This window comes from Jaculus jaculus, chromosome 2, assembly GCF_020740685.1.
Source record: "Jaculus jaculus isolate mJacJac1 chromosome 2, mJacJac1.mat.Y.cur, whole genome shotgun sequence".
Lineage (NCBI taxonomy): Eukaryota > Metazoa > Chordata > Mammalia > Rodentia > Dipodidae > Jaculus > Jaculus jaculus.
The window spans coordinates 57006606-57030894 of NC_059103.1; the positions used below are offsets into that span (position 1 = coordinate 57006606).

General features: G+C 47.0%; 1 protein-coding gene across 1 annotated transcript in view; it reads left to right on the plus strand.

Annotated features, from left to right (window-relative positions):
* Tpo (thyroid peroxidase) overlaps positions 1-11873 on the plus strand; it is a 74102-nt gene extending 62229 nt beyond the window's left edge. Inside the window, exons 13-16 of the mRNA XM_045143509.1 lie at positions 5269-5400; positions 5704-5803; positions 10346-10478; positions 11865-11873. Coding sequence (XP_044999444.1) covers positions 5269-5400; positions 5704-5803; positions 10346-10478; positions 11865-11873 — 374 coding nt within the window. The remainder of the gene's footprint in view (positions 1-5268; positions 5401-5703; positions 5804-10345; positions 10479-11864) is intronic.
* Positions 11874-24289: the final 12416 nt, after the last annotated feature.

The window sequence follows — 24289 nt, forward strand, 5'->3', positions numbered from 1 at the left end:
GGACCTGGGGAACCGAGCCTCAAACCGGGGTCCGTAGGCTTCACAGGCAAGCACTTAACCGCTAAGCCATCTCTCCAGCCCCTCAACCTTATTTTGTGTCTGATTGTGAGTGACAGTGGGCCAGGTAACAAGCCAAGTACCTTCTTGCTGAAAATGCCATCAAGATTTCTCTGTCAGCTGTTGTGTGACATGGTGACATCTGCTTTTGCATGTTATTTCTGTCAACTGCCACTTTGATCACTCTGGGGTTTTGTGTTCTGTAGCTAATTCATTGGTACCTGGAAGTTTCCATAATATTTTGGCATAGTACCTCACAAACCAAAATGCTTTCTTTGCCCAGGATTCCTGGTTCCCCACACTGGCTCTGCCTTTTGAGGGCATGAGCTTTAGGAATTGGTACACTGCATGTTCCATATCTAACCAGCCTGGTGTGCTCTTAGCTTATACACAAGTCTTACTTCATTTTGATCTAATTACCAGGAGGCCCTACGTATCGATGTGGGCAGTTGGTATCAGTATACAACTGCAAAGCAAATTTAGGTAAAGGAGTCCATATATCCACAGTCTACCAGACTGACTGCCCACTACACTGTAGTTATACTGACATCCCTGTTTGCAGGACTCTGATTCTGTAATATCTCCTAAGTGTGACACATCCTGCCTGTCATGAAGTCACTCTTCTTTCTCTAGCCCACACTTTCCAGCTATTTTCATCCTGAATTTTCATTGTAATAGTCACCAACTCCACAAAATTAAGACTGGTTGGTCATCAGGCCTGATGGCCAGCAGCTATCAAAGACTAGAAATAACTATTCAGCTCCATTTCTGAGCTGCTCCTAGTATTTGCCAGAGTGTGGGAGTGTTACATGGCACGGCGGTGGTGCTCAGAGTGGGTTTCATGGCCAGATGCAGCAGCAGCCCCAGGAGCTTGTCAGAACGGCAGTCTCTTGGGCCCACACTCATGAAGCAGGACCCACACTCTCACTAGACACCGAGAGGCTATGCGTGTGCAAGCTGAGGTCGCTGCTGGGCAGTCCTGACCATGACTTCTTTTCCTGGTGAGGGATTCGGCAGCTGCTGTGTCCTTTGCCTGCCAAGGCCAATGTGCTTCTGCAGGCCTCCAACTCATCAAATGCACATTGGGGAGGACATTACGATTGGCTGAGAAGTGAATGGCTTGAAGCACAAGACCCAGTGCTGTTACTGTGGTGGGTGCTGAAAGTGGAGTCTAAACTCTGGTGCATGAACACCATGAAATGCATTAGAAAAGCCTGCTGACATGGAATCTCTTCATACGAAATATGTCACTGAGCAGAAATGCAAGTGACACAGCGGTGTGCACTGTGAGAATCTATTCTGATGTGTTGGAGAGCGGTGCCACCTATTCACACGTATCACCCAGATGGAGTTCTTCACAAGCTTGGAGCAAGCATGTGGGTATCTGAGAGCTTGTTAGCACCAGTGCCCCAGCAAGAAGAAACAGAATGAAGGGCAAGAGAGCCCATTGGCTTTATTAGCATTTCCATGTTTTCTGTCTTACTAATGTTAAGCTTTAGGGGTCAGGAGGGCTTATCAACCCCAACTTTTGGGCCGTTGTCTGTTTGAACAAGGAATTGAAAAATAGCATAGTCTGAGAGAGATAAATTATGAGTTATTAAGCTTATATAACTTATGAGGCTTACTGTAGGGGGAATTAAGATCCAGAGACAAGGCCAGCTGAAAGGCTCAAGCCCGAGGAGAATTCAGATGCAGAGGGAACCTCCATCACAGAGAATCTCTAGAGGTAAGAGGGCTCAGGAGACAACACACCCAGGCATGAAAGGCAAAGCATAAGACCCCAGAAGATCCCTTTCAAATGAAAGACTAGAGAGGGTTAAGAAATAATGAAGGACTCAAAAATCAAAGAAAAATCATACATATAATCACAGTGAGAATGTACCCCAAAGCAAGACATAGGTAGAAGGCAAGCAAGGAAAGACTCCAGCAGAGAAACAGTCCTCTCCCCTTCCCAGCACAGCTGAGAAAAGAGGCCCACTTACATGTGTGTCAGGGAGGTGAGGTCACAGGGAAGAGAGAGCGCTGGGCCCTGTGGGTCACCTCCTTTCTAAGATCAGACATCCAATTAGGGTGAACCTCATCATCAGACTCAGGTGAGAGACCCCGAACGGAAGATCTGATTGGTTCATGGACTTAGGAGGCTGACTCAGAGGAGCTGAGCTAAGGAAGAAATGGGGGGTTCCTTCTGGGACAGCGTCACCAGCCACCGTCTTGGAAGTGGCAGGAGCAGACACAAGTTCCAGTTGTGCCAGCATGAACAGAACGGCATCTGCTTGTTCCCTCTTTGAGCCTCTACCTCTAACTAACTGCCTGTAAAAATGAACCAAACTACCTTACTCTGTTTCTCCTCCTTCATTGCTACACTTATTTTTAAACAATAATATTCTTAATGTAAACAACTCACAGAGGCCCGTGGAGGAAACACTCACTGTACATGAATTTATGCACAGTTGTCTTCACTGCTACTTTCCCTCCGTACGAGCATCTAAATAATGAACTGCAAGAAAAACACAATTCTTTAATAGACAAAAGATACTTATTAGTTTGTAGTGAACTGATGTTTACATGTGTCCAGCTGATCCCCAACCAATGTGCCTCTCTACATGTCTTGGCTACACAAAGGAGAGATATGAGCTTTGCTAGATACTTAACATAAAACCCAAAGACATTGCTCCATCTTTGCTGTCCAGATGCCACTTACCCACTAACAACCATCCATGTTAAACTCATAGGAAAACCAGAGGGTGTGGTGAGTCCTGTTACAGCTAAGTTCCAACAGATGGAAACTGTCCGTGTGTGGCTTTTTACAGAAGTCCTTATAAATAGGCCGTGATACATGAGTGTATCTGAGCGTTTCTGTGTTTATTTCAGGTAAGATTTGCAAGCCACACAGATTTGCCTAGAGGAATATACACATCTGGGCAGATGTTTTCATGGTGATCTCGAGATACAGTCGGTTGTGCTGGCCTATTTAGGGGGTGTAGCCCTGAATTGAGAAAATTTAACTTCTGGAATTTTCCTATCCAGAAGTGGGCAAACTGCTTCGAGGAGCGGAGCCTGAGACGTGAGAAAACTAACTCTTGGCATAGCAAGGAGTGTAATAGCTGCCTTTAAGCAGCAGTCTGAGGAGAAACTAAGCTGAAGTTTGAAGTTCAGTTTAAGCCATTAGTAAACCCACTGCATCTGCAGTCACCACTGCTCTGATCTTGTTGTAGCTTCCTCTGCATATTGGCACTTTTATAGAACAGCCAAAAATCAATGATACATAAACAAGTAATACATTGTATGAGCCAAAACTTTTGACTCTGGATAATCCTTAAACATTTGTTAGGGGAAGGGATTTAGAAGTATGACCTGCTGGGCTCTGTTGACCCAAGACACACTCTGATCACAAATATAACCACACTAAGCCCATAGGGTTCAGTGTGGTTATAAGCTCTTAGTTACTGACCTTGTTGTCTTCGGGGCTATGGTCTGCACTCCCTATGCATGTTTGCTTACTCTGAGCTGAGATTCCAGTCAGGTAACTAGAAATGGGGCAAAGAGCACAGCTGAAGATCAGTCAGCATCTCGAAGCATTATTTGTCAATCTTGGTTGTCTGAGTTGCTTGGGCCAATGGTACTCCAAGGCAGAGGAGACCCAGTTGCATTGCTTTAAGATCACACACTTGTAAGACGAATGTTAGGACAAGTCACAAGTAAGCAATTTAGCATCTCATAGCAATAATCAAAGAAAAATTATTTGTAAAATCTGTAATAAATATTCCCACAGTCCTTTAACATAGTTCATTCCTATGTTCTTATATATCATTCCCACAGGTCAACCCCACATTGATTTTCTTGAAAAATATAGAAATTTTGTCAGACACAGAGCACCTCAGCCTTCAGACAAGTTGCAAAAGTGGTCTGAGGATAAGGCCTGCCCCAAAGTGTCTGCCTTCTTCCTTTGTAGGAAGCACAAATCTCCCCTAGCATCGGTTCATCACACACCTCAGGGCAGCAGTCTCCCCCCAGCATAGCCTTAACTCACACCTCAAGGCACTAATCTTCCCCTGCATGGATTTGCCACACCCCTGGGGACAATCCTCTGCAAGGAGACTCAGAATGTGCTTGTCCCTGGTTGGCTTCTATTTACAGTAATTAAATCATATCAATGTGGAGATGACCTGTACTTCCCAGAAGAATATGTCCAGGTCCTAACCACCAGGACCATAGATAACAGGATCTTTTTATTATTTTTTTATTTTTTGGTCTTTTGAGGTAGGGTCACACTCTAGTCCAGGCTGTCCTGGAATGCTCTCTGTAGTCTCAGAGTGGCCATGAACTCATGGTGAGCCTCCTCCTACCTCAGCCTCCCAAGCATTATAATTAAAGATGTGCACCACCACGCCCAGTAGTAACAGGACCCTTGCAGTGCTGCCAAATAAAATGAAGTCACTCAGGTGGTTAAGAGACACATAGAGAACTGCTGGGGAAGGCAGAAGAATGCAACAAGGAGTCTGCAAGTCAAGAAGCACACAGAGTTGCGGTAGGCCCCAGAAATTCGGGAAGACCAGGAAACCAATACCACTACCACCCCAAGTCATCAAGGGAGCATACCACCAACACCTTCATTTTGGACTTCTGGCCTCCAGAACTTAGAGGGAACAAAGTTTTCATAGGCCAGCAGTTGGTGAAGATTCCCTGTGGCATCCATGTGAAATTCAGAATCAGAGCCCCAGGATGAAATAAGGAGAGGCAGTCTGCTGCCCATCACCATCCAGGGGCACAGTACCCCGCAAACGCTGTGAGCAGGAGTCGGTCTAGTAAGTGGAGCTGAGTTGGGCCTACACTAGCTGCCAGAGTCCTCACACACAGGGAGGCAGGAGAAGCAAGCTAACCTTCCTGGTCAGTGACCACTGGAGCAGAGCCTGCAAGCTCAGTCATGGAGACAGTGGGGGAAGCATCAGTGTGGCTGAGAAGGTAAGCATACAGCAGCAACATGTGCCACAGGAGCTGGTGGAAGAGGCCAGACCATGGAGCTGGCACTGAAATGCTCCATCTCAGGAGCTCAGGGAGAACAAAGTGGTCATTCACCTGAGAAGGTGGGGAGGCCGTCACTGCTGTTGTTTAAGGCGGATGTGGGTCTTGGTGATGGGCAGAGAGAAGGGTCAGCCATATGGAAATGGAGTTATTGTCTCTTTCTTCCCCCAATGCTGACTGTTCCAACAGATGTCAATGAGTGTGCAGACCTGACACACCCACCCTGCCACCCCTCCGCAAAGTGCAAGAACAGCAAAGGCAGCTTCCAGTGTGTGTGCACAGACCCCTATGTACTTGGGGAGGACAGAAGGACCTGCGTAGGTGAGTAGCCTCCTCACCATGGCCATTGGCCACTTTCTGTGAAGTAGGGAAAACAGGGTCCTCAGACACCAGTTATCTTCTCACAATGTCCCCGACATTCCAAGGTGCTGAACTGAGGCCTGCAGTGCCTCGTGGGAATGACATTTCTATGCTGAGGCTTTCAGCGAAGTGTCAAAAACGCCTTTCCGATGCAGACAGCCCTCATGCATATATAGAATATAATTTGAGGCTGTTTCTACATTTATTGCTACAACCCCAAGAAGGCTGATTTACAAAGAAACTGACCTGTCTCCTCCGGTGCAGACTCTGGCAGTCTCCCACAGGCATCCTGGGTCTCCATCGTGCTAGGCGCACTCCTCATCAGCGGCTTGGCAGGTCTCACCTGGACAGTGGTTTGCAGGTGGTAAGTCCCACAGTCTGCTCGTCTCTCCTAGACACTGTTTTCTGCCCTGTGGGTATATTCAGTCCGGGAGCTGCTTCCTAGTCTGCAGTCAAAAGCTCTGTCACTGAGCTGTATCTGCAGCCTTACCATTCCCTCCTGTATCACTGATCACAATCACTGAACAGTGGACCAGACTTGCTACTGTTCCTAAGGGCCTGAGGTAGTAAGGGTGGGATGACTGTTTGTTAACGTGACTCAGGGGTGCCCCAGCCATGAGGGGAGTATATTAGTGAGGATTCTCTAGAGGAGCAGAAGCCATGGAATGAATTTTGGTAATTAAAAGAGATTTTATTGAACTGGCTTACAACAGTCCAAAAATGCCTGCTTTCAGGCTTGAGAGTCAAGGAACCTGGTAGCTGCTCAGTCCAAGTGGCTGGATGCCTCAGCAGACCTAATTTGGCACTGAAGGCCTGGAGGCTTCTGTTACAGTTCCTTTCTTCTTTCTGGGACAAGGACATGACCAGAAGCAGCTTATGGGAGGAAAGGGTCTATTTCAGGCTTATTGATTCCAGGGGAAGTTCTGTCACAGAAGAAAAAGCTTGCTCACTTCATAGATCCACAGCAGAAAGAGGAAACCCAAAAACCAGCAAGCACCAATGGCCAGAGCTCAAACTGGCTCTGAACACACCTTAGGGCTGGACTACAAGATCCACCCCCACTGACAACTCCTCCACAGACTGTTGGAGGCTGAAGTAGGACTCTTAATCTTAATCAAAAATTCTTCAGGCTGGGAGGGGGGTGGGGGAGGAGATATGCATTCCCATTCCCACCACATTGGAAGGCTGAGGAAACTTGTTTCTGATGCCTAGGAAAGATAGCTAAACAGGACAGATGTACTTATTAGTGAAGACACTTACCAGCAAGCGGCACTGGCAGCTAGGTGGGAGGAAGGGGCTCTTTCCTCCCAGAGCTTCCTTACTTATAGCCCATCATCGATCAGGCTGCCCACTCTGCAGGAAAGACCGCCTCCTTCCTGGAAGCAACCTCACAGATCCACTCAAGAGTAATGTTTTTGGGGTTCCTGGTCTGATCAAGTTGATAACAGAACTGAACCATCCCAGAAGAATCACCAGGATGAATGTACCAGAGGCTTTGGTGGCTGGAAGCATGCTGTCATGGGAGGCAGGCTCCTTACCAAGGTCCTCAAAGAAAGCAGCCCACTTGTCATGAGACTTACCCTTCATGTCCTTCCTGTCCTCAGGCACAGAAACTGAGGGGTGAACCTCAAGTGAAAAATGTCACTGCTTGGCTGGAGTAGATAGTTCAGTCATGTAGGTGGGTATCAGTAGATTGTTCAGCATGAGGACATGACAACCCCCAGGACTCATGTGAAAATGCCGGTGTGGTGGTGCGTACCTGTAATCCCAGTGCTGGGAGGGGGAGACACGAGAAACCTTGGAGTTTGCTCATGAGGCTAATTGGTGAACTACAGGCCACCAGTGACCAGCCTCCAAAAAAGAAGCACTCAAGGTTGTCCCCAACACTCATATGCACACATGTATCTCCCCCATATACTCACACACATATGAACATGCATGCATGCAAGCACACACATAAGTGGAAAAGGTTCACTGATGTTGAAATGCTCAGAGCAGTCTGAGGTGCCTGCTGCATCCGATGTCCTTGCATAAGCCCCTGGCTGTGGCTGCTGCTGGTGGGCTGGTTCTTTCCAGCTCCCTGAAGGAGCCTTGTCCTGCTCTCTCTCTCTGTCTCTCTCTCTCTCTCTCTCTCTTTCTCTCTCTCTACTGCTTCTCACCTTTAACAAGGAAGAGCCATCTTTTGTTTTCTGATATACAATTATTTGTTTTTAAATAAAAAATGATTAAGGCAAGTAACAACATAAACTGCAAGAAGTCACTGTGATTCAGGCTGTACCCACCATGACCACACCCACACCCCATGGACACCTACAGTGTCTCAATGAGACTTGGACCTCCACCTCTGAGTTCTCCTCAGACCATCAGGTGCAATTCCACGCAACACATCCATTTTGTGGAGCCAGACACATCTCTTTCCAGACAGCCATCCCCAGGCTGCGGCCAGCTGTACCCTGGCCTTCAGAGCTCGGCACTCCCTTCTTCTCTTCACACGACTCCCACAACATCCTCAGAGTGTCAAGGCCTAAGTCCAAGGCTCTTGGTGTTTCTATAGCATGCTTCTCATCTTCCCAGTAATTTATGAGACTGTGCATTTAAGAGCACTATGTTTGTTGACTTTTTGGCACCTTAAGATATGTGTAGGGAGAGAGAGTTGCCTTAGTGGGTAAAGTGCTCTCCATGCAGGTGTGAGGAGCTCCACTTGGATCCCCAGAACCCATGTAAATGCCAGGCAGGTATGGAGGCCCTCCTCAATCCCAGCACTTGGGTGGCAGACACGGGGGATCCCTGGGGTAAACTGGCTGGCTAGGCTGGCTAAGCTGGCCAAAAAATGAGCTCTGGGTTCAATTGAGAGACTCTGTCTCAACAAAAGTAAAATGAAGAGTGGAAAAGACACCTCATCAACCTCTGGCCTCCTTGCACACCCACACAGACAGTGCACATGCAGCTACACACACATGTACCCATACACATGTGAACACACAGAGACATAGGCATATACACCACATAAGTGCATACACCACACACACACACACACACACACACACACACACACAAGAGACACGTTCACCACTTGATCTAGAAAAGAACTTCTTTACATATTCTTTACAATCTTACAGGAGTAGTTTATAAATAATCAGAACACACTCACCTATCACCCACCATTGTCACCTCCTTCATAGTCATGGTCCATAGGATCCGATCTGTGCTCTGCTTCTTCAACTGCTGAGCTATATGACCTTCCTGTCACAGTGAGGGCCATCTGGGCCAGCTATAGATTTTTTTACTTGGACTCATGAGTTTATATTTTTTTTCCATCATATGACAATGAAGTAGCTTCTAAAAACACTAACAGGGGCAGCAAGTGAGAGAATTAGCAAGTCCTTTCAGACTCAGAGGTGATAGTGAGCCAGGGATCTGAGCTGGGGCTGGGAAACTTTCTGCCTCTCTTTCACTGTGTCTTCTGTCCATCACACGGAGCAGGTGCTGGCTGAGGCTGGATTGTGACCCTAATTCTCATGCCCTAACCCTACAACCTGAGTGAGGTTCTGGGGTCAGCTTGTAAGCCTACAGCTGCAACAATGAAAAGAATATGGTAGTGAAGAGTGGGCTTCTGTTTTACAACTTAATTTCCCTCCATAGGCATTGTCATTTGATGAATGCATTTCTCTGATAATTAAAAAGAATATGTGGTAGGTGACCAGATGGAAGAGCAGACTTGTGGATGTGCATGAATAGGTGAACAAATGAAATAACGAACACCTAAATGACACATTTAATGAGCTGTCTGGGTTACTGTGAGAATACTTTGTAGGTAAAGAGCAAGAGACTCAGTATAACATTAATCCTTTAAGGTAAAAAATAACTAATTATGAAGAAGGTAATTTCACACAGGAAAGGGGCAGAAAGATTGTTAGAGCCACAAGTTGGGACCTTATGCACAGAGACATTGCGTCTTCCCCATTACTGATGGTTACCCCCACAATGCACAACTCATAATCCCCATGGGGCTAATCAGCATCCCCAACAAGGAGAGTCTCTTTGGAGGGGGGGCAGGGATGAGAGTAAGGATGTGCCAACATGTGCTGTTTACATACTGCGTATTATAAAAATATAATATAAAAATTTAAAAGTACTAAAAAAAAAAAAAGCATGATAGGGCTGGAGAGATTGCTTAGTGGTTAAAGTGCTTGCCTGCAAAGCCAAAGAACTCAGGTTCAGTTTCCCAAGACCCACATAAGCCAGATGCACAAGGTGTCACATGTGTCTGGAGTTCATTTGCAGAGGCTATAGGCCTTAGAGCACCCATTTCCTATCTCTTTCTCTCTCATATGCCTTTTTAAATCTTTCTTTCTCTCTCAATTAAATAAATTAAATTAAATTAAAAATAATAATAACAAGCTGGGCATGGTGGTGCACATCTTTAATCCCAGCACTTGGGAGGCAGAGGTAGGAGAATCACCATGAGTTCTAGGTCACCCTGAGACTACATAGTGAATTTCAGGTCAGCCTGTGCAAGAGCGAGACCCTACCTCAAAATAATAATAACAATAATAATAATAACAAAATCATGATAAATTAAGTAAGGTAGGGTCAGGCTGCACCGTGTGATTGGTGCAGCTTTGATGTGTTACAAAGACATTTCTAGCCATTGAACCCCAGAGCCCCTCTTAACACTTCTGTTCTGACACTGATTGAAACCACAGGTCACACTGACCTTCTAGAATTATACCCTTCCAGCAATCGACACGTAAGTGTCGATTCTCTGCAGTCCTTTGAGGGACTTTCCTGACTCAAGTCCAGTGATGGTGGCCACTGGTTCCAGACCAGTGTCCAACATGTTCACAGGTGCTGGTGGGGTCCTATAAGCTCTGACACCAGTGATCTGATATATGTTTCTCCACAGGACACACGCTGATAGGAAATCTACACTACCAATCACTGAGAGAGATACAAGAGTGACTGTCCAGCCAGGATGCAAGAAGAGTAAAGATCCAGGGACTTCACCGCACAGGCTGACTGCAAGTGAGGTGGAGCAGGTGGGTTCACACTGGTGCTGTTAACAGCACCATAAGCAAGTCTCCCTAAGCCCCAGGATGTCACTAAGATCAACCATCAGCTGCTCCCATAGCAGCTCTTAGTGCCCATTTTCCATTCTGCACCTTCTTTCTGCATGCTTGTATTTATAAGAGAATGATAATTTCTCAAAAGTTGAGACTACTTAGAAAAAAAGTACAGACAATTTAAAAGTAGTACAGAGAAAGAATAGTTAATAACTAGTGAGAAAAAATTATTCTAAATTTCCTTTACATTACCTTGACATCCCAAGTGATATCACATTTAAACGTCACATATATAGGTTTGACTTGAGTTCATGGAAGCAGAGAGCAGAAAATGGGGGTAGGTGAGTCTCAGGAGATGTTGGTCAGAGGACAAAACCTCAGCTGAGCAAAGTCTGAGTCCCAGAGTGCTATGGCCCAGATTGTGACTAAAGCTGATGGCAATGTTGGGTGTTTATGCATTGTTGAGAGCCTAGATTATTAAGCCTTCTCACTACAAAGAAACTAAGTGTGCAAGGTAGCAGATAAGTTAATAAACTTGGTGTAGCTATCTATAATGTAAGCATGTATCAAAACATCAGGTTTATAACACAATATATTCAATTATTTGCCAATAAAAAATTTAAATTTTAACCAAAAAGTCATTTCTCCATGGAGGAGCCTGTCTGGAATTACGGTCTCCTCCCCCCAAACTTGGTGCTAGGCAGAGCCCCATAGTCCTTGGGGTGAGCAGAGGCCCAGGGCTCCCTGCAGAGCAGAGTGAATCTGCAACATGAGAACAACAGAGCGCTCCCTGAGGGCAATGAGAGCTTTGTTTGGCTAGATGCAGGGGGCGGGGGGGCGGGGGGGGTCTTTGAGTTTCCACTCAGTCATCACCAGCCTGATTAGCACTGGTAGGGGTAGGGGGGAGCTGGGTATGGGGTGAGGGAGCATCTCTCAACCTGGGCTCCTGGCACTGTGCTTACCTTGACTTCTCTCTCCCTCAGGAACCTCCCTGTGGGTCACGAGTCCTCCTGTGTGAGAAGGAACCTTGACTGCTTCAGAGTTGGCATGGGAAAGTGCAGTCCTCAGCTGCCTAGGAAAAGACATGGTGCAAGCTGAAGTCTGAACTTGGAAAGCAGGCGAGGTGATCTGTCAACCCTCCTTTGTTACAGTAACTCTCCTTCCACACATCTGTCCTATGCAGCGTGAGTGCTTCCCTAGATGCATTGCAAATGTGTCTTCGGCATTTCATGGGGGCGTGAATAGCAAAGGCCCAGAGACTCATGCACCCTGAGTGGCCCTGATAGGTGTGAAATGGCACAGATCCTTCATAGCACTTCCGTGTTCATTCCAAATAGCTTCAAACCTCATGCTGTGTTCCAGGTGCTGTAAAGCATGGATGAATAAATGCTACTGTCTTACTCTGATCTAGCCCTTTCTTCCTCTACGGGAGTTTGCATTAAAACTAGATTTACCTGTTATGCATAGTTACAAACCTTTGGAACACTGTTTTCACCGCAGCCATCTTGTTTTCCGGGTTACCCTGAACGTGGCTCCCTAGCTTTCATTTCCCCTTCTTGCACTTTGTGTTTTTCAGCTTTCCCTTACTGTAAGTGATGCCAAAGGTAATAAAGTTACCAAGAGAAAAGCTTAGTTTGGGCTCATTGTTTTGAAGGTTTCTGTCCACGTGGTGAGGCAGCACGTCACGTTCTGCCATGGTGGAACACATCTCCTCATCTCGTGGCTGGAACGAACAGGAAGAGCAGAGACCAGGAAGGGGCTGAGATGCCACTGTCCTCTTCAAAGACCTGTCCCAATGTCCTGAAGATACCCCGTTAGGCCCAGCTCCTAAAGGTTCCACTCCCTGGGCATAAACTGGTGTAGACCCTATAGAAGTCACTGTGGCAGTATCTTGAAAAGCTAAAACTAGAACTTCCACATGACCCAGCTTTACCACTGCTCTGCATACACCCAAAGCAATCTCAGTCATTGTCCCACAAAGATAGATGCACATATGCGTTTATTGCAGCACTACTCACAACAGCTTAAAAGTGGAAGCACTGTGCTTCCCCCCCCCCCAACTGGAATTCTCACTCAGGGAATGGGGGCTGCAGGAGGGAACAGCTCAGGTCCTTCCTGAGGAGTGCATAGAGTCTCCACTCTGCTCAGATACCCCCACTCCCACCCCCACCAGACTGTCCCCATGGGATTGGGGCCAATTCCTTCTACAGGGATGAATTGTCCCAGGTCTGAGTAGAGTCTTCAGCTCCTATTCCCTCCAGAGCAGGGATGCATTCCTGCCCCAAGTGAGTTCATCAGTTGGTCTAACTGAACTGAGTCTAAAGGCTTCTTTACTAAGGACCTGGGCCAGCTGAGCAGAAATCACGTTTCTGTGCTGCATTGGGAGAAGGACCTGAGGGTCTCAACACATTCTCACTGAAAAGTTCTATAGCCCAGCAATAGATGCCTGGAAATAGATGATTGGGGAGAGCCATTGTTCAAGTGTGGCTGCGTGTGCACTCCCCAAGGTTCCTATGCTGACATTGAATCCCTCATGAGGTCAGAGGATGGTGGGAATTTAATATGACTGTGGTGTGGAGAGGAGGGAGGTGGCTAAGATTAGATGGGGTCATCAGGGTGAAGGTCATACCTGAGTACTGGTGGCTATGTCCTTGTCTGTCACCATTGGAAGACCTGCACTACCTCAGAATTCTGCTAGCAAAGTCATCACCAGAGGCAGGCCCTTGACCTCAGACCAGAACTGAGAGCCAAAACAAGCCTTTTTTCTTTTTTTGGTAGGGTATTGCTCCAACCCAGGCTGACTTGGAATTCACTATGTAGTCTCAAGGTGGTCCCAAACTCATGGCCATCCTCCTACCTCTGCCTGGGGTTAAAGGTGTACGCCAGCACTGCCAGCCAAAACAAGCCTTTTTAAAGCATGTACCTAGCCTTATATCAGCACAGTAATGAAAAGTCAGCAAGACAGGAATTACTGTCCTAGAAGGCAATCCTCGCTGATTTATAGCCAAAGTTTGTGATGACTTTACCAACTGGTAATCCACTCTTAAATATCTAAACTAGGGCTGAAGAAATGGCTTAGCGGTTAAGGTGTTTGCCTGAAAAGCCAAAGGATCCTGGTTCGACTCTCCAGCATCCATGTAAGCTAGATGCCCAAGGGAGCACATGTGTCTGGAGTTCATTTGCAGTGGCTGGAGGCCCTGGCACACCTCTCCCTTTCTGCCTCTTTCTATCTCTAAGAAAGAAAGAAAGGAAGGAACGAAGGGAGGGGGGGAGAGAGGGAGGGAAGGAGAGAGGAAGGGAGGGAGGAAAGAAAGAGGGAGGGAGGGAGAGAGGGAGGAAAGGAAAGAAAGAAAATAAAGAAAAAAATCTTAAAAAAAAATCTAAGCTAGAATACCATGCTTATCTTCTTAGCCAGCGAGTTCATAGACTGCCTTCCAGGTCTTTCTGAGCAGGCCACTTCTGTTGGACCCTTCATGGGTCAACAATACCCTGGCAGTGGACTTGGCAGTCTGTCTGTGGGATGATCTGACTCTTACAACCCCAGAGGTCACTGTGTGCAGCCACAGCCTCTGGAGGAAAGAGCCAGTCCAGGCATAGAAGTGGTTGGTAGAGCTGCTCACCAGATGGAAGATGGCACAGTGGAGCTGCCTCAGTCCTTAGGATCTAAATACCACAGGTTGTCTACCCCTTGCATTGCTACTGCTTCCTTGTTAAACCATCAGGCCGAATTTACCAGCCTAAGGCCACCTCCAGGCCCTGTGTTCCGCTCTATAGGAAACAGCTGCTCTGGGATCAGAGTTAATCAGCTCCTACCAGTTACACTGCCTCTGGAGACATGAGTCTGTGAATTTGTCTTTACACTGTTCATTATTGCACAGCGCCATCTTGTGGCACACGTGGTCTATCACAACTTGCTCCTCTCCTGCCTTCCTGTTTGTTTTGCAGGTTTGTTAGTTTTCCTCTGTGAGCCAGCCCCTTCAATACTTGTGGCTGAATAAGAGTTTTGGAGAACAATACTAAAGATAATTTGCCACTTGTAAGTCACTGAGAAGAGTGAAGACACAACGCGTTTGGTGATGTTATGGGTGATGAGAGCCACAAAGAACACCAGACACTCTCCAAACCAGTGGCTCTTGAGTTCTTGTCTTATAACTAGCAAAAAATTGATAAGTGTAGACACAAAGAAGCATGTATTATAAAAGGCTAATTTAAAGAAAGAATATCACAAAATAGAAGTAAAGCTGACAGGTTTCCAAGCTGAGAATCTGGGAGAGGGTCTAGGCAGGTAGCCTGATACAGGATTTGATGATACAGGAATTGAGAATTTGGAGTTGAGAGTGATGGAGGTTTTCCCAGCCCGGGGGTGGACAATAACTAAGGAGTTAGCATGCAAGAAGCTGATGGCCAAAGAAAACTCTAGTGAGTCAGTGGCCTCTGGGTTCTTTAATGACACTCAAAGGTCATAGAGGGGTAAGTTGAAAAAGATCCTGTTTCACAGCTTATATAGGTAGAGTTTATAGAGAGTGAGAGAAGGGAAGTAGGCAGTGCTGCTGCTAGGAGTCAGGGGGAACCCCAAGAAACGGGAAAGCCCACCGAGAGACCCCGATTGGAGTGTTTTGTGGGAGTTTACTGGATGGAGGGAGGGAAGTTGGTCATTCCCGCCCCCATCATCTCAGGAGTCCAGGCATCACCAGGTTTCCAAGAAAAAGAGTGACCTCATCTCTTAATCTTCTCTTCTAGGAAAGAATGAGATAAGGAAAATCAGGTTCTTCCTTACGTTCTTGGTCTCTAGCCAACTGCAGGCTATAAGGACTTTTAGAGAAAAGAAGATAAGGATGACCTAGTGCTCTCCCTATGGGCTCAAGGACAATTCCTCACTTTTACTTTGGGGACCAGGTCACCCCTAAACTGCCTCACTCCTTCCTCAGAAGAATTAAATCTAATTACCATTAGGGAATTGCAGCTATAACCCATCTGGCTTCTTTGAGCTGAGTGGGTCATCAGGTGTGGTGGTAGTTGAGGTACACCCCAGTGGGCCTCAGACACCCTGAAAGTGCATTGGTGTGTTGTGGGAAGAAAGTTATGGATAAAGCCATTTGGGAAAAAGAATAAAAGCAAGAGGAGTCAGGGGGAAGTGGGTGATAGGCAAACAAACCAGTGTTCTTTAAGGTTCTCATTCTTATAGTTTTAGGCCTTGGAGGTCATCAAGAGCACTCAGGTGGAGGAAATAAATACACAAGAGCAACTGTGATGGTTTGATTGGGGTGCACCCCATAAACTTATGTGTTCCAAATGCTTGATGCCCAGTTGATGGCAATCTTGGAATTGGAACCTTGTTGGAGGTGTGTTCTTGGTGGCAGGCTTCTGAGTGCTATAACCAGCTTCCCTAGGCCAGTGTTTGGCGTTCTCTCCTGCTGCTGTTGTCCACCTGATGTTGGCCAGGAGGTGATGTCCACCTGCTGCTCATGCCGAGCTTCCCCTGCCGTCATGGAGCTTCCCCTTGAGTCTGTAAGTCAAAATGCACCCTCCCCCACTCCCCCACAAGCTGCTTTAGGTTGGGTGCTTTTGGCCAGCAATACAAAGCTGACTGCAACAGCAGCTGAGTGCACATGGTTGAAAAATTAACATTATTATTATTATCAGAAATAACTGGCATAATTCTCTTTCACCATGAAAATCCAGAAATCCATTTCTAAAGCGGCTCACCAAATGTCGCAGTGACATCTGCTATGGTCTGAATCTGTTTTAGTAGATCTTGCAAAGGAGATGAGACATTAGAAATATTATCAGGAATGTGTGTGTGCACGCACATGCATGTGTGTGTCCATGAATAGCATTTAAATTTGATAATGGTACAGATGTTGCTCCAAGTTGCCATGCGCACATCTGAAACCACACCATTTTATACAGTTGTCTTTCTTATTTGACCACTGGAATTAAGAAGGGAAATTCCCTAGATTGTGTCACCCAAAGCTTTTAAGGCATCCATTCTCTCTGATTATACTCTCTTGTTGAGTGTTCAAGAGCAAGTAGGTGAAATGTATTTTATATATATATAAAGGTCAGTTGAATCTCTTTTTAGGGACCTAACAGGAACCCCATGGCTCCTTTAGCATTTGTGCCCTCTCTTAGGGTAAGTCAGGGAGCTCCTTGATGACCATGTGGCTTCCCCTGGGAGCATTGAGATTCTTTTTTATCCTCTGGTCTGACTTTCTTTTTGCCTCTGGGTCTCCATGGCTTCTCTAATTAAGAGAACAGGAGACTTCCCAGAGTTGTAGGATCTTTTAGAGGTGTACTATCATCTCTAGGGCCTACCTACTGGATCCAGGACCAAAATGTTGGTGGCTGCACCTCTAGTCTCGGTATCCTCATTGACTTTGGCTGCTACATGGCTTAAAATTAAAGAGCACAGAGGTGATTAAAGCATGGGGGTTCCCCCTTGCCTCCCTAAGGACAAAAGCCACAATGAATGAAACTAGATTATTGGTCTTATAAAACCCAAATGATAAATCTTGTAATGATCACTTAGCAAACATAGTTTTATAAAAGAAAAGTAAGCAACCAATAAATCTTGATCTTGTTAAGACTCAGTTTCCCCAGCAGTTAAAAGCCTGACAGATACAAAACAGCCAACTTAATTAAAGATCCTAAAGCCAGTTTCTATAATTGTCATCATGAGCAAATCAACATCAGTGAACTGAATTTTACCCTTGACATAAACAAATCTACCAACTTATTACAAAGATTGACTCTGAATTACATTCATTTATTACATTCACACGTTGCTGCACTATGAAGGTCTAGCCTTTTGTAAGCCTTAGGTAAACCTGGTTGCCACTTGCATTTTAAAAGAGCTCTTTCATGCCCTTATGCCTGTTTTTCCATTTCACAAAAGTCTGAGAACTACATCTTAGTAGGAGATAACAAGGCTTGCTTTAGTGACCTTGGACAAGGGAGAAAATACATAAAGCTTTGTGCTGTTTGCCATTCTCCTTTTTTCGTCACAGAGCCAGTGGGGCCAGCCTGACTCAGGAGAAGAGGCTCCTGGATGACACATGACTTAACTCTGCTTGGAGTTAGAAAAGTGAACCCCTGGGACCCCAAGATCATGCCCCCAGCCTAAGGTCAGCACATATTGTCCCATGGAAACCAAGAATGCTGAGGTGGCATAGCATTTTCTGTATAAATCTGAGTTGACTCTCAGAGCAAAGCAATCCTGCACTAAAGGCACTTTCTAGATCATATGTAGGCCCAGTGGGTGAGGATGCAGTGTAAAGAAGCTTAGAGTCTACGGAATTAGCCTCTCCCCACTGTTGTGACTCTCTCCCAAATCATTGCCAGTGTAGTCTGGGAGACAATGAGAGGGAGCAGTCTACGAGTTTAGCCAGTTCTTTACTGTTGGGACTCTATGCACCTTGAGCTCTAGATGACTCTTCCTGCATTTTGCCTGGCTGATCTCAGCCTGCCTGTGCAAGACCCATGACTGACCTCTTTCAAAATTGTTCAACCAAACACCACAGATTTCTTAACATATTTCTTTTGGAGACATGCTTATGACACATTTCAAAATGTCTCAAACAGTAGAGCAGTACTTTAAAATTCTTTAATTATTTTAGAAATTTAAATAAAACTCTACAGTAAATATAGAGCCACTGGTATTCTCTTTAAAAGCTTTGACCCTTATTCTTTAGTCTTGATAGTATACAATAATGATAATACTCGTGGTGAGTAACTCATTCATATTAGCAGGGCTGCCTGGATTAGGAACGCCATACACACCATGTGCAACATAGAGGACAAAACTGCACATAGGTCGGGCTGGAGAGATGGCTTAGCAGTTAAGTGCTTGCCTGTGAAGCCTAAGGACCCTGGTTCGAGGCTTGATTCCCCAGGACCCACGTTAGCCAGATGCACAAGGGGGCATATGCATCTGAAGTACATTTGCAGGGGCTGGAGGCCCTGGCACACCCATTCATTCTCTCTCTCTCTCTCTCTCTCTCTCTCTCTCTCTCTCTCTCTCTCTCTCTCTCTGCCTCTTTCTGTGTCTGTCGCTCTCAAATAAATATATAAAAATAAATATTTTTTTAAAAAAGTGTACAAGGTAAAGTGAATGATTTTATCTAACACAAAAGGCAGAGCAGCAAGTATCAAGCAGGCGTGTCCCTTTAGGACCCAGCAAAGCCTGCATGAGTAGCTCCAATCCATATTGTCTTTGCAGTGATTCTCCTCTACCGCCACATGATGTCAGGGTGCCATCAAAAACTATGAGTGTGGGCTACCACACTCATAGTTGTCTTGGTTCTGGCCTTTGTTTGTTGTTGTTGTTGTTGTTTGTGTGTGTGTGTGTGTGTGTGTGTGTGTGTGTGTGTGTGTGTGTTTAAACCAAGGCACAAACTCCTACAGTGTTCCACAAAGCACAAGCATATACATCCGGCTTCTGGCTTTTCAAGCAGGCAGGAAGGGAAAGCAAGGGACAGTTCCTGAGAAGCGACAGAATTAGGGGACATAAATCATACCTCCTGCCATGAGGAAGCAGGAAGCAGAAAGAACTTATCCTAAACTGCTTCAAATAGACATGTGTTAGAGTCACGATGAGGTGCGCCTAGCAGAATGGGCCAGCTTGTCTCTCTCACCTAGGTGGAGCTTTGGCTGGCAGACACAAGGCCCGGGGTCTAGGAAGAAGGTTCAGGACCTTAGCAGGGCCCCCAGCTCCCTGTCCCACCATGTAGGCTCCTCCAGCACAGCCACCGGTGGGCTGGCAAGGGGACTGAATGTCTCACAAGTCAAGTGGAAGCCTAACGTCTGAGATCCCAAGGTGAAGGGAAGGGAGGAATGCTGTTTCCTCCTGGGACTTAGTGCTAGGAAAGCTATGTCTTGGGGCGGGGGGAGTGCCTGTCTCGGAGTGGAAGAGGTGGTGGCTTGAGCATTTTCCCAGCCTGAGATCCAGACGGTAGAACACTGTGTGCTGAGTGTAATCCTGCAGACCTGACAGGGACATGTCCAGCAAGCTGCAGCTGGCATGGCCATCATTGCCGTGGAAGCACCACAGGCCAGGCTGAGGGAAGACAGACACCTCCCCAGAAGAACGGCCTTCTGATCAGGCAGAAGGGTCTGCTGGGAAACGTCTTCCTAGAGAGTGAAAAACTGTCAGGAGTGCTTTCCATAAAGCGTGCGGAATCCATTCCTTCCTGTCACGTCAGCGCCAGAAAGTGTGCTTGCCCCATGCACACACTCCGGGAATGGAGCCAGGGCCAGCTCTCCATGTTGCTGCTGTTTCTACCACTGCAAAGAAGAAAAGAGTGGTTCTCCCACGCCAGGCAGGGAGAGGACACGCCACTGCAGGAAAGTTAGTGGGCCGGACCACTGTACATCCAGCCGTGTCTCAGCCCCCTCGGGGAAGAAAGGGCCTCTCCGAGCACTGGGATACAGGAGCCATCTAAACTCCACCCGGGTGGGCAAGCGTGTCCTCGTGAACAGGGACCACTAGAAATCACTGTTCTTGCGCGGTAGTTTCCCCGGCGTGACTGCCAGCATGCAAGCACCGGCCAGGGACTCACACAGAGGCTCTGACAAGGACACACCTGCCCCTGGCCCCCGAATGCTCTGCATCTCCAGTCAGCTCAGCTGACCCTCAGCCAGCTTCTCCCACAACAGTTTTAAACACACACACACACCCCACAGCCAGTCCTAGACCCACACAGCACCTCCGTGCAAGGGCTTGTCCAGACACATACTTCTATCAGTAAGCACATGAACAGCTTATCACCAAAATCACCAAAACAGTTATTGTTAGTAAAGAAACATTCCCTAGCGAAGCCCAACCTTGGAAATCAAGAAAGAGCATGTGGCTGAGACAGCAAAAGTGCAGAGCCAGAAATCAGATATTTGGATAAACACCAGGGGGAACATGGAGGTAGTGACAGCTCAGGTTGTAACAGAAGCAAGATAAAGCAATTTATAAAAAGACTTTACCATGTGCTCTAGTCAGAATTTATTTTTATAGCTTTATAAATGACTTTAGTCTTATTTTATGAAAACACTCAAGTATGAGTAGGTCACTTAAATGTTTGTTACTGAATTTTTTTAAAAATTAACATTTTTATTTATTTATTGAGAGAAAGATTGTGTGAGTGAGAGAAAGAGGTGGATAGAGAGAAAGAGAAAGGGCACATCAGGGTCTTCAACTGTTGCAAACGAACTCCAGATACATGTTCCACCTTGTGCATCTGACTTTACGTGGGTCCCAGAGAATCAAACTTAAGTCCTTTTGCTTTGCAAGGGCTGTCTCTCCAGCCCTTTTTGCTAGATTTTTTAAAATCATTTATTTATTTGAGAGAGAGAAAGAGAGGGAGACAAACACAGAGAGAGTGAGTATGGGCACACCAGGGCTTCCTGCTACTGCAAATGAACTCCAGCTGAAATGCGTCTTAGTGCATCTGATCTTATGTGAGCACTGGGGAATCGAACTTGGGTCCCTAGGCTTTGCAGGCAAGTGCCTTAAATGCTGAGCAATCTCTCCAGTCCCTTTTACTGGATTTTATGAGGAAAATTCTATGTGTCCTGGAATCCTAGAATGCTTCCCTTGAAATCAACTCCAAATAACACGAGTGCCCTTTAGTCAGCCGTGGGCCTTGTGCTGTCCCTGGGCACCCGTCCTCAGTTGGGAAGTCACAGCTGCTTGCATCCCAACTTTGGTGGGGGCTCCTGGCAGTGCTGCCTGGCTGAGCATGCTTTGGGGCAAACACTAGCCTGCTGATTGGCAGTGACCCCAAAGGAAGGGACTTGGAAGGTTCTGAGACACTCTAGACCACCTGGGGCTGGGTGGCAGCCCTGAAGGTGAACTGCAAGCCCAGAGTGTGTCAAGTGAGTGTCTGCAAGTCTGTTCCCTCAATTCTCTGAGCCTGTTTCTGCACCTCTGTGCACATGGTTCTGGAGCCCTTGAGATCTCTAGGTAATAGAGGGCCTGTAAGCAGAGGCACCACCTGGAATCCCTCTGACCCAGTGCTGGCCCCAGGTCCTGACCAAATTGTTCCTGCCTAGTTCTCTCCCTGCCTCCTACCCAGGTTTTATTTCAGAGAAAGCACTTTGCCTCCTGGTCTAATAAGGAACAGTTCAAAGAAACCCACTGCCACCCTGAGACCTCTCTGCAGAGTGAAATCACCCCTGCTAAAGAGGAGGAAGCCCCAGGGAGCCTCAAAGAGGCCGCACCCCTGGTGCATGCATGCGGTGCTGTGGCTCCCTCCCTCCCTCCTACAGGATCCTCTGGGGAGTCCTCCGGTTGTCTAAGAGGAGCAGCTGGGAGCCATGCCTTCCTAATGGAGCTTCCCAAGGTTGTCCCACAGTCAGTTCCATTCAACAAGTAAGAATAATCTTATTGGCCAAAAAAAAATGATTAAATCATAAAATTAAAACCAGGAACCCTTGTGTCCTCAGACAAACTAGTCATAGCCCGAAGCATGGCCTTGTCCCCAGTGGCACTGCCTGGTTTCCATTACCCTTTTGGGTTCTGTTTCTACTTGTTGGTGTGCAAGCACTGATTGCAGCTGGAAGTTTACGTGAAGGCGGGGCTATGACTTAGATCAGCCATCCTGGCTCCCAGCCTCTGGCCAAGCCGGGAGTTCTCACTGTGAGATGGGGACTCTGGAAAGAGACTGGGCTCCTCAGCTTTCCACTCAGGAACACCCAGCTACACAGAGCTGTCCTCTAGGTGCGGCTATGGGCTCTGGCTCATCCTTCACTCAGGGCCAACACCCCTGTTCCCATACAGAGACTTTGGTGTCTCTTTCCACATGTGATCTGACAGAAGTGTCAACGTGGTCCGAATTGCAGCATTCCTAGCTCCCACTCTCTCCTCCTCACACTCTGTCGTCCTCTGGGCCTCAGCATTAAAGAAAGCATCAATGGTGGAGAATGGAATTTCAAATGGGAAAGTGTGGGGGTGGGGAGGGAGGGAATTACCATGGGATATATTTTATAATCATGGAAAATGTTAATAAAAATTAAAAATTTAAAAAAAAAGAAAGCATCAATGGAAGAGCAAGTTCCCACACAGCATTGGTGAGCCCTCAGGAAGGTGAGAAAGATGAATAGCTGGGCAGGAAGTCTGCCTATGGTATATAGCAGTGTGATGGTCAAGCAGTGCTAAGCAGGTTACCTCTTTCCTGAAAAGCCAGCTAGACTCTGCCTTCCCCTGTCCCTGACTAAGAGAATCTCTGCTCACAAAGCTCTCTTGCCTTTCCACCACTCATCTGCATTCACTCTGCCCCCTGAGGACCCAGAATGCAGCAGAAACTCACTGTCTATGAAACAACCCAAGTCCTCAAAATGTCTCCAGAGTTGACCAGCCAAGGCCCCAGAGAGGAGGGCTAGGAGGTTCCTGGCATCTACAATGGCACCCAAAGATCCTTGGTACTTAGTAGAGCACTGTCGTGACCCTACAAGTAGCAACTGACAGCCACTTGCCATCATTTAAGGTACAGGCTATGCGTCTTACTTCCCACACTGCCCACCCACAAGGCCAGGAGCTCCCGGTCATTCACAGCCTCAGCCGCAGGTCAGTGGGCCTCTGGTCCTAGCACACCCGGTGCATCTGGAGATGATTTCCTTAAGGGCTGCCTCACATTCACCTCTTTAGATCAGAAGAGGGCCCTGGGAGGCCTTCATGTGATAGTTGAATGCAAATAATGATAAGCAACATTTTTGTTGTTAAGGGGACTCCTAATCACCATGGCATTATCAGATAGGCCAAGCCCCTGGCAGGAGGTCAGATCAGTCGTCACCGGCCCAGAGTCTGCTTTACAACAGCCAGCCATGCCCATGCCCTCAAGATCCTTGCCTGCAATGCTTGGCAAGCTTGAGGCACTGCAGAATCCTTAAGTTCCCGCAAGAGGCAGATGGCAGCACAGTCCGTATGTATCCAAGAGACTGTGATTTTCTTTAGTTTTTGGCAACTTCCTGAGGGAGGTAGACTACTTGGCTGAAAGGATACCTCATGTGGCTTCGCCTTGGGCTGTGTGAGATGCTCTTCTTCACCCAGCCTGTCTGTTTCCTTACCGCCCTATCATCTGTGCCCAAAGCCCAGTGAGATGGCATGCCTGTGACCAAGGGTACACGGTGAGGCAAGTGCTCCAGCCAACCACCATTTCTCAGCAGCATACTCCTCCTGCATCCATTTTACAACAGGCCACTTTATGATAGTGGGGCGGTGACTGCTAAGAATTCCTTCAATGTGTCTACTTTTCACATTGCCTAGAGAGTGACCAGGTCTCTACCACACCCACACCTTGTCCTTATGAGGCACAATTAACCTGCTTTCTGGCATTTATAGATACTAACATCAGAAGTCACAAGAAAATAAAAGCCTTTGACCTAAGCCTTGCTGAAGTGGGCATGTCCTCAGTAGCTGGTAGAGGAAGAAGGCCACTGTGCCCGCTCCCAGGCTTCTTCTACTGCTGGCTGTCCTGCTGACTAACTAAGGGGCAGAAGGTCAGGGCCATGTCCTGAACCTTCAGGCTGACTCCCAAAAAACGTGTGTGGCAGGGCGCCCAAAACACAATCCTGAGCCCCGTGGGCCTGGGTGAGCCCTGAAGTTGCTGGATGCCCAAAGGTCTGGGGAACCCAGGGCAGAGCTACAGGAAGAGGGTGGATCAGGACACACCAGAGGAGAGCTCATGATTCCAGGCCACTTTACCAGCCAGCGGGCAACTGGCAAGCTCTAAGTTTTGTAATTTACATGGCCATATCTGGGAATTGCCATCATTTCTGAGCTGTTTCTTCTAAAAGAAAAG